Source organism: Solea senegalensis, linkage group LG20, assembly GCF_019176455.1.
Source record: "Solea senegalensis isolate Sse05_10M linkage group LG20, IFAPA_SoseM_1, whole genome shotgun sequence".
Classification (NCBI taxonomy): domain Eukaryota; kingdom Metazoa; phylum Chordata; class Actinopteri; order Pleuronectiformes; family Soleidae; genus Solea; species Solea senegalensis.
Window position 1 is genome coordinate 12,965,413 of NC_058039.1, and position 14,972 is coordinate 12,980,384.

Sequence of the window (14,972 nt, forward strand, 5' to 3'; positions counted from 1 at the left end):
ACGTTCACCCGACGTCAAATCCCAAGATTTCTTTGTGTTGATGTTCATGTTTTGTCGCTTACTGCCGTTTGAAGCTCTCACCACGAGTCTGTGCTGGTGTGGACTTTGACTGGACACCTTATGTTTGAAGTGAGATCCGTGCTGTTGTTGGCAGTTTTATGAGGTCCAGGAGAAGATAACAGCAGAAAGCATTTATCGGTGCGTTTGTGGCTCATTCTTTGTGCCTCAAAGACTCTCATCATGCATCATTGGCTGTAATCTGTATTTACATCTCTCGCTACAGCAGTTCAGCAGGCACTCAAGAAACAATATTCCCATTTAAAGAACTCCATTAAGCGACATTTTCCAGGTCTTTAATCCTCAGTTGACCCTCGGACCCATCGAGTGAACCTCAGGCTTCACTGAAATCCACCTTCCTATAAACACACGGATTGGGAAACATACTTTTCTGGTCAGGCAGCAGTTCGTCTGTGACGGTGAGCTCCTCCAGCTCTGTCGTGAAGTGGTCGGTGCTCTCCACCATGGACGTCTCCTTGACGGCGCTGTAGGTGAGCGCCATGCTGTAGGTGGCGGGTTTGTCGGAGCCCTTCCTCCTGCAGCGGCAGATCTTGCGGAAGGCGGCGCGGAACTTCTGCGACATGGCGTTGTAGATGACCGGGTTGATGGCACTGTTGAGGTAGATGCAAATGCGGCAGAAGAGCAGGAACCAGTTGTCCAGGTAGGGCCGGTCCAGGAAGGAGTTGACCACCACCAGAGTGCGGTACGGCATCCAGAGAGCGGCGAACAGGATCACCACCACAGCCAGCATCTTGGTCACCTGTAGAGAGAGATGATGAGGAGGGTTCCCGTTAGCATGCACAGAACTATGCAGGATTTGTACCCTAGTTTAACATCTTTGGAGTCATTGTGGGCCACACTGGTGATCTGTCCATCACAGATGACCCTATGTCAGCTGAGAATGGCATAGTGCCCACCGCGACCCTCATGTGAAGGATAAAGTGGTAGAAAATGGAAGATTGGGGGCTGTTAGTGGATAACCAGCCTGATCTTGCAAAGAATGATCTTGAATTTGGAGGTCTCGCTAAGTCTTGGTTCTCGCAAGAAGCACCAATGGTTTAACCGCACTACACACACATACCCTAGACAGTGAAGGCAGTGACAGCATTATTTTAGATGTTCATCATGAGGAAGAGGGAAACAACTTTAGCTACTCACTTTCTTTATTTACGTCATTAGCGAAAACTGAATAAATCTTAAAATGTCAAAAAAAAAGTATCCTTTTAATTTAATAACTGTAGCATCTTGAAGGTGGAACACACACACACACATACACACACAGGTTCATACACATATTCTTCTTAGGACACTGCATTGACTTCCATTCATGTGCACAGCCTGGACAAAGCCTTATCACTAACCTTAACCATAACCAGTTAATGTCTAACCAGTTCCACAGAAATGTTGTCTCATTAGGGCCAGGTTTTGGTCTCCATGAGGACTGGTCCTGGCAACATCAGTGCCAGAATAGAACAAACACACACACACACAACAAAATTCTAAATAAGGACATTCAAAAAGTCTTGTGAGGACCAGTTAAAATGTCCTCCTTAATCAAACATTGTCCTCATTACCTTACATGTACATGTAACCATAACCCCTAAAGGCAGCAATAACAAGTACACACACACACACACACACACACAGTGTGAAATGATATTCAACAACAAAACAAGATTTTTAAATGACTAACTCACATTGATTATTTAATTGCTTGTAAAGGCGAATGAAAATAGAACTTTTTTTGTGCTTTTGTGCTTAAAATGTAATCAACTAAAGAAATTGTTACAGCACCGGCTTTAACGGTCTCCTTTTTTTTTCAGGACCGTTGAATGAATGAATGAATGAATTCATTCATTCATTCATCCGTGAGAAGCATTTTTACTCCTGCAGCTGGTGGAAACAGGGTTTAACACATTTTCAGGTGACAGTTATCTAAGTTAATTATGTTTTTTGTTTAATGTGTGAAATCCTAACATACTGACAGACGGCCGTCGTGTTTATTTTTCAGAAATTAAAGGAACGGATGAAGATATTTACTGATATGAAAGGTAAAATCAACATTTTTATTTCATATACTAATTTTATTGTAATATTTACATTTGTTTATTGGAGATACACTTGTCAAAGTGTATTTGGTAACACTTTGCAGTACATTTACAACATGGTAATAGTCTAGTATTATATATAACTGGTAATTAATACATTTATTTACCTTGTTTCCCCTCTTTTTTAGAGGCACAAAACAATAAAATGTAATATTCCATCTCATCATTAACACTTTGTTTTAACTAAATAGACTTTTAGACACAGGTGTATTATCTATAACCATGGTTCCCAAAGTGTGGTGCGTGTACCACTGTTTTACACCAGAAAATCACTCATAATCATTTCTGTATTAAGTACATTTGAGGAAGAGGAGGAGGAGGCGAATGAGGTCAGTATTTTCTCAGGTACTTCTTGGAATAAGAACTTGAAAACAATGACGCACCTGTCTGCGGGATGTTGCGGTGGAGCTGGAGTGGCGCGTGTTTTTGCAGCTGATGCTCTTGCTGTGGTTGTTGTTGGTGTGGTTGTTGTTGGCGTGGTTGTTGCCGCCGCTGCTGCACTGTCCGTTCTTCTTCTTGTCCTTGGGGTCAGAGGGCAGCGGGTTGAGGAAGAGGATGCGCGCGATGAGGCCGTAGAGAACCGCAGAGAGGAGCAGCGGCAACACGAAGAACACGCCGTAGTCGAAGAAGTAAATGGGCAGGTAGAACTTCCTGGGCACCCTGTAGCCGCACGTGGTGATGGTGATGTTGTCGTACACCAGCTCCTGAATGTCCGACAGGTAGAACCACATCAGGCAGTAGAGACACGTGAAAGCCCAAACCAGCACGATGATCTTCTTGGCTCTGGACAAAGTGCAGAGGAACTGCGCTTTGATGGGGTGACAGATGGCGATGTACCGCTCTATGGTGAAGGCGGTGATGGAGCACGAAGACGCGTTGATGCCCAGGTACTGGAAGTAGGTGATGCACAGGCAGCCGTAGTGTCCGAACACCCACGAGCCGAACACGCTGTCCGTGACGGTGGGCAGACCCGCCGCTGTGAGCACCATCAGGTCCGCCACGGCCAGACTCACCAGGTAGCAGTTGGTGGGAGTCCGCATGTGTTTGGTGGTCAGAACCACGAGGATCACCATCACGTTCCCGACGATGCCGAGGACGCAGATGAGCAGCAGCAGCAAACTGCTGGTCACTTTGTACTGGAGGCTGTAGTCAGTCCACACTCCTAAAGTGTGGTTCAGCTGCTGTGGAGATGTTGTGAAGTTCCCCATCTTAATCTTAGTCTGAAATCACAGCAGATTAGTATTATTATTTTTATTACGCGTCCTGCCTCCGCTGCGTAATAGAGTTTGGTTTTACGCGCGGCGGAAGCTGCAGATCCAGATCACCCTGACAAGACAGAGATGTGGTCAGTCTCAGTGAGTCTGTGCGCGAGGACACGGGGAGGTTTGGTTTTTGAGCCGCGCTTTTACGCATGAGGGCGGGATTATTGAGCCTTATTACATTTTCTGAAGATGATCGAGCCCCAGTCAACAACACCAGCTGCTCAGAGAACAAAAGATTTGTCTCTTTCACTGATATTATCATTATTAGTGTTATTATTATGATGATTGTTATGATTATTATTATTACCATTATTATTCATATTAATAATAATAATACTAACCCAAGATCATTTTTATTTATAAGATGAATATAGATCAGTTTGATTCCATTTTAAATCTGTGAATTATTTTATATTACTTTATGCAAAAAACAAAATGGATGATATACATTTGGACCAGAGGTCTCAAACTATGTCCAGTAAACACAGTAAAACTGTAAATACAATAACAACAAAAGCATTTTAGCTGAGTCATGTTAGGTCTGAGTCATCGGTATCAATACTGGAGTTTTTGGTATCGGTATTGGACACAGAAAGTGGTGTCACCCCATCCCTAATATTTATATTATTGTGATATAAATATTATATCACAAATTTTTATTGTGAGTCATATGTTGTCAATATTGAAACAAATGATATTATTTATGATGGAATATTGTGATATAATTTTACGCTAATATCGCTCACACTTGGACTTCTTTTCTTCACTTTACGGCCCCCCACTGACCGAACTTTAACCTCATGTGGCCCCCAGGTCATTTGAGTTTGAGACCCCTGATTTAGACAGAGGTGTTACTAGAGTTTCTGTGGGCCCTGTGATCAAATAGGGACATTGGTACATAGCCTCAACAAGTGGGGGGCCCTTCAGGTGGTGTCCATATTCTCTGTCATTTACAAACCATCTGGTGTCATTACAGTGTCAGTTGTCCACTGGGGGGGGGCCCTCATCAACTCGGGGGCCCACCCCATTACTACGGCTCTGCAATCACAGCAAAGAAACATGGTGACAGTAGAAATTTGCAGTATTTGTATAAGTGGCAGCCAATTCGGAAATTCCTACTTCCGATTACAATTATATCAAAATGTTTACTTGTTAAAAATGTTAAATGTTTGGCGATATGCAAATCAGCTATAGGCCCCACCCCCCACTCACTAATGTTGCCACATCCATTGTTTAATTAGGTTTCACTGCTGTTAGAGGCAGACATTAAACTCACTATTTAAACATTTTAACATTTATGATGTTAAACTTGATTTATCTAATGTTTTAGTGTATTGTTTCCAAATATCTGTTTAAAAGTGACATAAATGAACTTACACCCTTTAGTTTGTCATTGTTTGGAGTTGAATTTGGCAAATCACTTAAGGTAGATACTGTGCTTTCACAGTAATGCAGTAAATTGACCGCTATTTATTTTAATTTCACAGTTATGTCATATATTACTGTGACGTAGCAGTACTTGTCTTGTGTACCGTTTAAAACACACATGTTGATAAAGTAGATTGTCCTTGGACATGGTTGGACTGCACAGCCAGCATGAAAAGCACAAAGAGTCTGTACAGTGACCTGCGTTTTGCTGCCGTTCTGTCCAACAACACGAGGATGATTGTGTGCAGTTATAGTTACAGCAACAACAACAAAAGTGTGGAGGTGGTGAAGTCTCCTCCACACCAACTGTGCTCCGTTCTGTATCCTGAGCCAAGGACGGTGACGCTCACGCCAAAACTCCTCACCCCTCCCCTCCCCTGATCATGTGACGGTTCACTACGAGAAGTTCCGAGCCCGTCTTCCCGAGCAGCAGGTGGAACGGGACGACAGGGATTTACGTAACAAGAACCAGCCCCCACTGTTTTCTCCTGTTTTTGTCACCAGATAGACGGAGTTTGATTTGATTGCTCAAAGCGTCAGTGGACAGCATGATTTTTCCTCTCACTCTAAATTTACTCTTCACTGTCATTCACTGTGGTTCATGGTAAAGTCCTGTCTAAAATGTGCTACTTAAGTCAGACTTGAGTCGAATCAGGTGACGTAAAAAAGCCACGTCAGCTACAGGCTTTTCACAGCATGCAGATTTATTCTCTCATCATCGTCTCCGTCACATATATTTCACACACTGGAAGTCATGTCTTTATTTTACGCACTCCAGTCAAAATTCCTCAGCTCCACTCTGATCCCATACCCTGCGCTTTATGCAGTAGAACAGTATGTCCACCAGAGGGAGCTCACGTACACTGTATACCCTCTATAAAAGTGCCAGGGTTTGGGGTGTTTTTTGTAACCACTAACACCACTTACAAATGAGCAATAATTACAAGTCATCACTCTTCTGTTTGACTAGGTGTTGTTTTCTTTAGAAAACTAGATGAATATTATTACAAATTATGCCCAGATAAATATTCCCATTCTCAAATTTGATTCCCATATTTCTGTAAATCTCTTTATTTCGTCACTTAGCGTGTTCATATTTACACTCAAACACATGATTATTATCAGAAGATTAAACATATCTTTACTTGAACAGAGAGGGGAAGGGATGCCTCATGTAGAAGTGAAGAGAAAGAGTTGTACTGCCACCTGGTGGAGAAACCTGTGCAGCACCAGACAAAACTGTATTTGTCTTGTTTTTTTTTACCTGAGAGCAGTGAAGTATATGACATTTACTGGACTGAAGGATCTGCTAGTCTATATGTGTCTTTGAGCAAGACACTTAACCCCATGTTGCAACGTGTGAATGGGTGAAAACTCTATTGTAAAGCAACTCATCAAGACTAGAAAAGCTCAGACCATTACCAACTCTTCTTCTTCTTCTGATTTAATTTGGTGGTAACGAGTAACAAAGATAGTTAGAGGAAATGTAGTGGAGAAATATAAATAACAAAGTACAGATACGTGAATTACAGTAATAGTACAGTAACAAAGTATTTGTACTACACTGGTTGTGAGTTTTCATTTCAGCAGATCATTTATTCACTGAATTGATTTGAAACTGCTGTACTGCTGCTCCTGTTGCTATTGCTGTTGTTGCTATTGCTGTTGCTCTCATTGCTGTTGTTGCTGCTGCCATTGTTGTTGCTATTGCTCTCATTGCTGCCTGCTGTTGCTTTTATTGCTGCTGCTGCTGCTGTTGCTCTCATTGTTGTTGCTGCTGTTGCTTTTGTTGTTGCTGCTGCTGCTGCTGCTGCTGCTTCACATCACATATTCATAGCTGCACTTGTTTTGTGGCTTCGCAGCGGAGCCGTCAGAGTAAAATGCCACACTTGGACGGCGTAAATAAAAACAGGCCCACAGGTCGAGAGCACGTCTGCAGGAAATGACAAATCACTTTAGATCATAAACAACGGAGCAGAGAAAGAGAGAGAGAGAGAAGTATCTCATGGGAATAGTGTGGTGGTTTTCTGTGGTGGAGCAGAACATTTGCAGGCCCTCATCTCATTACACGTCTCTCAGTAGTTAGTTTTACTGTCGCTGCTGCAGAGCTGCACTTAAAGTCGTACTTCACTTACAGACACATTCATCTTCTGTTTACTGCCTGCAGGGACTCAACCCCCCCAACAACACGTCACACTGCCACCAGCACACTCAACTGTCAGCCGCTCACAAGGCTGCAGCTCTTTGGCTCTTTGCTCAACGGCACTACTGGCAGTGTGATGGCATCCATTTGTCTCCTTCAGTATGTTAATATGTTAAATGTACTTTCAGGGCGGAGGTGACGTCACGTCTGCGTCCAAATTCCAGTCGGTTTAAAAACTTTAAAAAAAAATAAATTATTTAATTATTGGAATTATACACATGTACTTGAAGTGGCCCGCTTCCTTTTGGATGACCAACTTCCTGTTGGGAGGTCATGGCTTGCAGACGTGTTCTTGTGTCCCTTATGACGTTTCGAGTCCATCGGTCAATGTTTGGTTGTTAAGTTAAAGAGCACTTCCTGTTTCTAGCCAAAACCTCAGATGGTAGCAGTGGCCACGCCCCCTTGAATCTGCGGGACCTTTTGCTAACTTTTCATGTTTCATAAACTTTTCATAAATTGCCAAGATGGATGTGAAATGTATATGTATATGTGTATGTATATATGTGTATATATATATATATATATATGTATATATATATGTATACATACATATACACACACAGCTTTTTTTTACTACATTTATGTGGTGAAGCAATATTTTCTTTGAATGCATTTTTTATAAATGACGTTATAGTAGTTTTGCCATTTTTACCTCTATGAATACTGTTTGTTTTTTACAGTAAAATCAAATATCTGCGTTATTTAGCAATCAGATACTTTTTTTACTGTAATTTCACTGTAAAATCATACATTTCTGTTTTCCTCTTCCTATAAATGCTGTTTTTAATTTTTATAAAAGACACTTAAAACAGTCGCGTGGCCACACCTACAATAAAACACACAAATACAGAATTCTAATGTTGAAGATTGTGAAATGATACTGATGTCAATTACAGTGAAAAAAAAACCCTTATGATGACACGTCATAGTATTATTTTTATATTTTCCCCCTCTTTCATCATTTTAATCTCGTAACTAAAGTGAAATGACAGTTCTGTCCGTGTGAATGAGATAAACGCCTGAATACATCACAGAGAGGACGGGGATATTTCTGTTGGCTGCTGCTGAAAAGCTGCCAGTTTGGAGACGTGAGCTCTTCACTCAGCTCGGCCTGAACAGGATTTGACACGGTTGAGCAGAAAAGCTGCTCCGTGGTTTTTCTGAACAGGTGCCAGACGACTCTACATCGTTTTGCAGAATCCTCATTTTCAGAGTATGAAGTATCATTCCTCTCTCTCTCTCTCTCTTTCTCTCCCTCTCTCTCTCTCTGTGTCACAGCCACATTGTGTCCATACGTGTTATTGAAAATGACAACGCTGGACGTTTCTCTCAGAAAACACAGGGATCCTCCAGTGATTAATGAGGCTGTTTGTCAACGACAGAGGACAATGATTTACTGTCACACACACACACACACACACACGTCTTCTGCACATAAAGTGACTGTGTGAACAGATTTTGGTCCCCACAACATGAGGAAAATCAGGTACACACACACAAAACAAAAAACATGTCTTCACCTTAACATGTAGTAATTCACTTGATTTGATTTATGTCTCCATAAGGGAGACAAGTCCCCCGTAATGTGACTGTGTAAACAGATTTAGGTCCCCACAACATAAGGGATACCAGGCACACACACACATACACACTGGTTTCCAATACTTTAGAGGACATTACAATGACTTACATTAATTTCCTAGAGACTTAATCTAACCTTAACCTTAATTACTACTGACCGAATCCTAACCTTACCCTAACCCCCAAGTGCCTAACCTTAACCCTTAACCTAACCCTAACATAAACTTAAGTCTGTTAATTGTGTTTTCCCAGCTATTCTTCTTAGGACACCTCATTGACTTCCATTCATTTGGACAGACTAAATAAAGCCGTATCCCTAACCTTAACCATAACCATAACCAGTTAACGTCTAAACACTAAACTTAACTTAACCACAATTAAAAATTTAGTCCTAAACTCAACCAGAAATGAGGTTCTGCTTCATTAAGGACCAGGTTTTGGTGTCCAAGAGGACTACTGGTCCTGACAACACACACACACACACACACACACAGGCTCCAGTCGGACATGAATCTTAACAGCGTTCACTCTCGCGCCTCTCCTCTGATTTCGTATGAAGAACCTGTTGTCACAGCTGCAGGGCGTTGGCCTGACCTCTGACCTCTGACCTCCCGCCTCTGCCACAGTGATCAATGAAATATAAATCATGCTGCTTGTTTGTTGGTTTGTGTCCTCTGTGTCTTCAGGCCGTCTCGCAGAAATGGACTCATGTCCTGCTTTTTGTCGAGACAACACAGTCGGTAAGGATCTGATTTTTTCAAAAATAGATAAACAATAGTCCTTAGTTAGAGGGACATGTTTGGTTGCCAGGTTGTAGAAAAGAAAAGCCCTCTGGCTCATGTTTAAACTCTGTCTTTATTTGTATTCATTATTTTTAATTGCAAGACAGTTTACTGTTCGCGATCATTCCATTTCGGTAGCTTCTCCCCTGTCAAGGGACTACAAAAATGGCCGCATTGAAAACGATCAGGTCCCTTTTCTTGTCACAGGATCAATGAGATTTGCAGAGATTTTTCATGGTTCCCTGAGGATTTAATCGTTTAATATGAATGTGGTTGAGATGTTCCTGTTTTCCCTCTCGATTGTTTCACAATTTCAAGAATTGTCGCAGAAATGTCGAGGCACACACAGGTTTGAATCATTTAGTGTTCATGTTTCCCAGAGGATGAATCATGATGAATACTATAGGTGGATAGATTTGTTTTCCTTATAATCAAATGTCTCAGTGACAACAGTGAAGTGATATGAATGGAATATTGCTGAAGATTATTCGGATGTTCCTGTTACCCAGAGGATGAATCGTAGCAACAGCTAGTTTGATATTTGTGTTCCATAAACTTGTTCCCACTTGTTTCATTCTGAGATTCTTTGTACCCAGAGGATGAATCTGATCTCACGTCTCCACAGATGAAAAAACTCATCATTTATTAAATGGCCCAGCTCTTATTTTTTGTCAGACATTCGTGTTTCCCAGAGGAAGAATAATTTAACATCCACTGATAAATATGATCTTATAAGAACTGATTTGCAATCAAATGCAGTTAAATCTAAATATACTTTATTGTCTGAGTAAACATTTAAGCAGATATTCATTTTCTCCAGAGGATTAAACCACAACAATGTGTGAGAGGTCAACTTTATACTTAAGTTTTTTAAATTCTTGGCACCCAGAGGTTAAACCCTAATGATTTTTATCTCATGGCAGTAAAAATATCTTTTTTGTCCTCACAACTACTGTGTGAACTGCATAGACATTTGCCTTTTAAATGTTCAATATTATTGTTCTAAAATTCTTTCTGAAATTCATTGTACCCAGAGGATGAATCCTAATGATTTAAATCACTTTCCCCTATTGTTTGTGTCTCAAAAACAATTTGAATGCATTTCCATAAACTACACTTCAGGGTTTGGTGTTCCCTTCTTGTTTGTTTCCACCATTTCAGCATAGCTTTTGAAATTCCTGGCACCCAGAGGATAAACCCTTATGACTAATAATGACGTGATGACCTTGGTTTCCAACAACGACACAAACAAGAAAAATATCTCGTTGTCACTCAATCGTGTGCGACATTTGTGTTCTTACAGAGAAGAAGTTAGCTTCAGACGTTCAATATTCATGTTCCCTTGCTGTTTGTTTCTGAAATAGTTTCTGACGTTCATGTTTCCCAGAGGAAGAATAATTTAACATCCACTTGATGAAATGATTCTATCACAACTGATTTGTCGTCGGTGTGGATGCTTTTAAATCGAACTATATAATATACTTTATTATGATCTAACATGTGGAATAAACATTTGTGCAGATATTAATTTTCCCCAGTGGATAAACCACAATGTGAGATCAACATTAGAATTAAATATAAATGTCTGAAAAACATTTGGATCAGGAGTCTGTGTCCTCTTCTTGTTTCAGTCTTGTTTTTGAAATAATTCTTGGCACCCAGAGGATAAACCCTAATGATTTCAGTGACTTCTATCTCGTGCCAACGACACAAACAAGTTCTAAATCTACAAAAACATCTCACATTCACTTCATTTTGTGGGATTTTGTGCGACTTTTATGTTCCCCTATTGTTTGTTTCTGAAATGCTTGGCACCCAGAGGATAAACCCTAATGATTTCAGTGGCTTTTATGTCGTGCCAACGACACAAACAGGTTTTAAATCTAGAAAAACATCTCACTGTCATTTAATTTTGTGGAATTTTGTGCGACATTCGTGTTCTTACAGATCAGAAAATGGCCCGACAAAAGGAAATTGCCTTCAGACGTTCAATATTCATGTTCCCGCTGCTGTTTTCTTTCTGACGTTCATGTTTCCCAGAGGAAGAATAATTCAACATCCGCTTAAAAAATTATTCTATCATAACTGATTTGTCATCATACATCTAAGTATACTTTATTATCTGACATATGGATTAAACAAATTTTGTGCAGATGTTCCTTTTCCTCCAGAGGATAAACCACAATGTGAGATCAATGTTATAGTGAAGTGTCTGATGTATATGTTCCCTTCTTGTTTCTTGGCACCCAGAGGATAAATGCTAATGACTAATGAGGTGATGGCTTTGGTTTCCATCTCGTGCCAACGACACAAACAGGTTTTACTGCAGAGATTTGCAAGGACTGCCTTAAAAATCTGGTTCAGACTTTTATTTTCCTTCCTCTAGGATTGAAATTTAAATCTCCCTGCAACTTTTTTTAATCAACAAACCTGGCAACCCTGGAAAAAAAAAGTTGTTCCTGATCATTATGAATGAATGGATTATTACTGTGATGTGAAAAGACTCAGTTAAGTCAGTTAGTCAGGCGCTGGTTTGTCGTTGTGACCACAGCGTCGTCATCCTTGGATGATGATGATGATGATGCTGATGCTGCTGCTGCTGATGATGATGAGTGTGAGCATGTGGCGGGGAAACACTGGAGCTGCAGCCTCGTAACGAGCTGCTGGAGCTCAGTCCGTGGGAGGGGTCATGCAGACCTTCCTCTCTAATTGACCACAGGGAGCAGAAGCGGCAGCAGCAGCAGGCGGGTGATGCGACGTCGAACCACAGCCGCGGACACAGGTATTTACACCGCATGCAATGTCCGTGTTTCCTGCTCTTCATCATCATCATTATCATATGAAACGGTGGAATCAGATCCACGAGAGCGTCGCGTGGGTTTGAAAAGATAAAAGTGTAAATGTAAATGAATGAGGATGTTTCATTGTGTTTAGTTGGAGCTCACTTTAAATAAAAACCACAGGGAAAATAAGGGTGGATTAATTTTCTTCAGGTTAAAACTCTCTTTTATCCTTAATTTTAAGTTTAATGTTGTTTATGTGTGTGTTTTGCTGACAGAAGTGGACGCATGTGGGGTTTCGACTCGTCTTTGGGGGTGAAACCCAGTCCGTGTTCAGATGGCCGATGTGGAACTGTTTAACTTTGATCAGTCCGACGCCTCCCGGATTGTGGCGGAGATCAGCGGCGGAGGTAAGTGTCTTCATCCCCGCGGAGGAGGAGGAGGAGGAGAGGGAGAAGAGCGTTCAGCACCATGGACAGCGCCGCGGAGCGCGGCGCGGATGCAGGAGGAAACAGAAACATGTTTCACCCGCTGCAGAGATGATGAGGATGAGGATGAAGATGATGATGATGATGATGATGATGTGCAGCTCTTAGAGACAAATCCCCAAACCTGCACACCTAGTCAGAGCTCCCAAAGTGAGGAAGAGGAGGAGGAGGAGGAGGAGGTGGTAATGGAGGAGGAGGAGGAGATCCCGGAACTTTTTTTGCTCTCCGATGAAGACTTGTCCTCTGACGGCTCCGAGAAGTCTGCGGATTACGGCTTCATCATCGCGGTGAGCTGCCTGGTCACCGGCATCTCTCTCGTGGCCATCTCCTACACGGTGCCCAGGGACGTGCGCGTGGACCCGGACAGCGTCTCCGCGCGGGAGATGGAGCGCCTGGAGCGGGAGAAAGCCCGAGTCGGCGCCCACCTGGACCGCTGTGTCATCGCGGGACTGTGCCTGCTCACGCTGGGCGGCGTGCTGCTCTCCACGCTGCTCATGGTCTCCATGTGGCAGGGCGAGATGATGAGGAGGAAGGCGTTCGCTTACTCCAAACATGCGGCCAACAAGTTGTACGGCTCCATCAACCTGAGAGCGGCGTCCAGTCCGAATCGGGAATCCTGTTCACATCTGTCAGCGACGGAGGAGGATTTGGAGGTTGTCAGCTGAGTTTATGGACAGAGTGAGACTCTGAAGTGTCCCCACTAGTCCCTGCCAGTGTCCTCCTACAACTGAGGATCTTTAAAGTCTGAGGAAACATTTTCTCTATTAAAGGATAAATTCACCTTTTTTTTGTCACATTTATTTTACCATTCCAATTTCATTTCAGTTGAATTATATACTGTATATGCACAGTCTTTTTCTGGTTGGATATGTGTCGGAAGAAGGTCTTCTGCACGAGTTATCAAGAGGATTTAGTGACTGTGACTGTGGGCAGAGGGACACTGCAGTCCTCTGCTAATGTTTCAATGTTAACGACTAAAACAACTAACTAAAAACCTACGTAATCAATGTTTTCATTCAATAACTGCTAACGTTACCTTTAATAGTCCAAGTTTCTCCTTAAGGACAGCTGTCTTATATTTTTTAGTGGTAAATTGTAAGAGACACTTACAGGTGTACGGACGTACAGGCAATTCAGATGAGTTCAAATCAGCTCAGTTTATTTCAGTTATACATTCAAGTCAGTTGAAATGATTGATCCATTATGAAAAAAATTAAATACCTGGAATACATATATAGTGACAGCTTTGTGCACGCTTTATGAATTTTCAAATTTAATAATAGTAAAGCACATTATTATTATTTCTTGATTAAGACGTCAAATGATAGTTATTTACTTGAATTCCTGATTCATTTTGACTTCTCAGTGAGCCGACTCACTTACTCTGATGTTAATGTATTTTCTACAAATTAAATCTCGACAAAACACAGGCTTGTCAACTGAAAATCTGGTGAATCTGTTGCTAGAAATATGTAAAAGGTGACTAATCTGTAGAAGAATCTAAAATATAAAACATATTCTGCAAAGAAAAAAAACACTGAATGACAACGTTTGAGTGTGCAGGTGCACAGTTTGTGTCGTTGGATGCCACAATAGCATTATTGTCATTATTGCTTAAAAAAACACGATTCTTAATGTCCAAGTGTCAAAATCACAGCGCAGTTTATTCCTGCAGCACCAGCATCTTCATCTTTAAAATAATCTCAATTCAAATGAACGAAGATGCTGTTTTTGTTTGTTTGGTTTGTTGTTTTCCCGCAGGCTTAAAGATGATCTAAATTAAGCCATGATCAAATATTCTGAAGTTACAGAGTCTTTCAAGAAAACAGTGACCAGGGAAACAAAGACACACAACAACAGCAACAGTGGACAACACCCACTTCATGATTATGACTCAGACTGCAGGAAGCCTTGTTTTAACTTTAGATAAATACTGTGTCAAAATGAATGCTTTAAAATGAGTGGATCTTTGTCCGTTTAGAATCAGATGAAACTGCAAAGAATATTGACTGGTTATTGTTACATTCACATTGTTAATAAATCATTTCAATTTGACAATAAGGCCTTAAGTGTGGTACAGTGCAAACAAACGATGGACACTATGTCACTCATGATACCGTGTAGACAATCGACATGGGAATTAAAGACTAAACTAGACAAGTCTAAAAAAAAAATTTGGAGAATGTATGCGCTTAGTCGGACTGGAGTCGGACTGGAGTCAGACTGGAGTCGGACTTGGCGTTTCCTCCTTTCTCCTTTGACCTGGAAGAAGGAGACGACGTA

At 41.4% G+C, this 14,972-nt stretch overlaps 2 protein-coding genes across 2 annotated transcripts; one reads left to right on the forward strand and one right to left on the reverse strand.

Annotated features, from left to right (window-relative positions):
• Window positions 1–389: 389 nt before the first annotated feature.
• On the reverse strand, window positions 390–3,515 carry trhrb (thyrotropin-releasing hormone receptor b). Its single transcript, XM_044052108.1, has 2 exons — window positions 2,549–3,515; window positions 390–817 (listed from the first exon to the last, which is right to left on the reverse strand). The coding sequence occupies exons 1-2, from the start codon at window positions 3,371–3,373 to the stop codon at window positions 392–394; spliced, it is 1,251 nt and encodes a 416-aa protein (XP_043908043.1). The 5' UTR covers window positions 3,374–3,515; the 3' UTR covers window positions 390–391.
• Window positions 3,516–12,053: 8,538 nt separating this feature from the next.
• Window positions 12,054–14,744, forward strand: LOC122786140 (transmembrane protein 74-like). Its single transcript, XM_044052189.1, has 2 exons — window positions 12,054–12,203; window positions 12,480–14,744. Exon 2 carries the CDS (start codon window positions 12,539–12,541, stop codon window positions 13,352–13,354), a length of 816 nt encoding a protein of 271 aa, XP_043908124.1. The 5' UTR covers window positions 12,054–12,203; window positions 12,480–12,538; the 3' UTR covers window positions 13,355–14,744.
• Window positions 14,745–14,972: the final 228 nt, after the last annotated feature.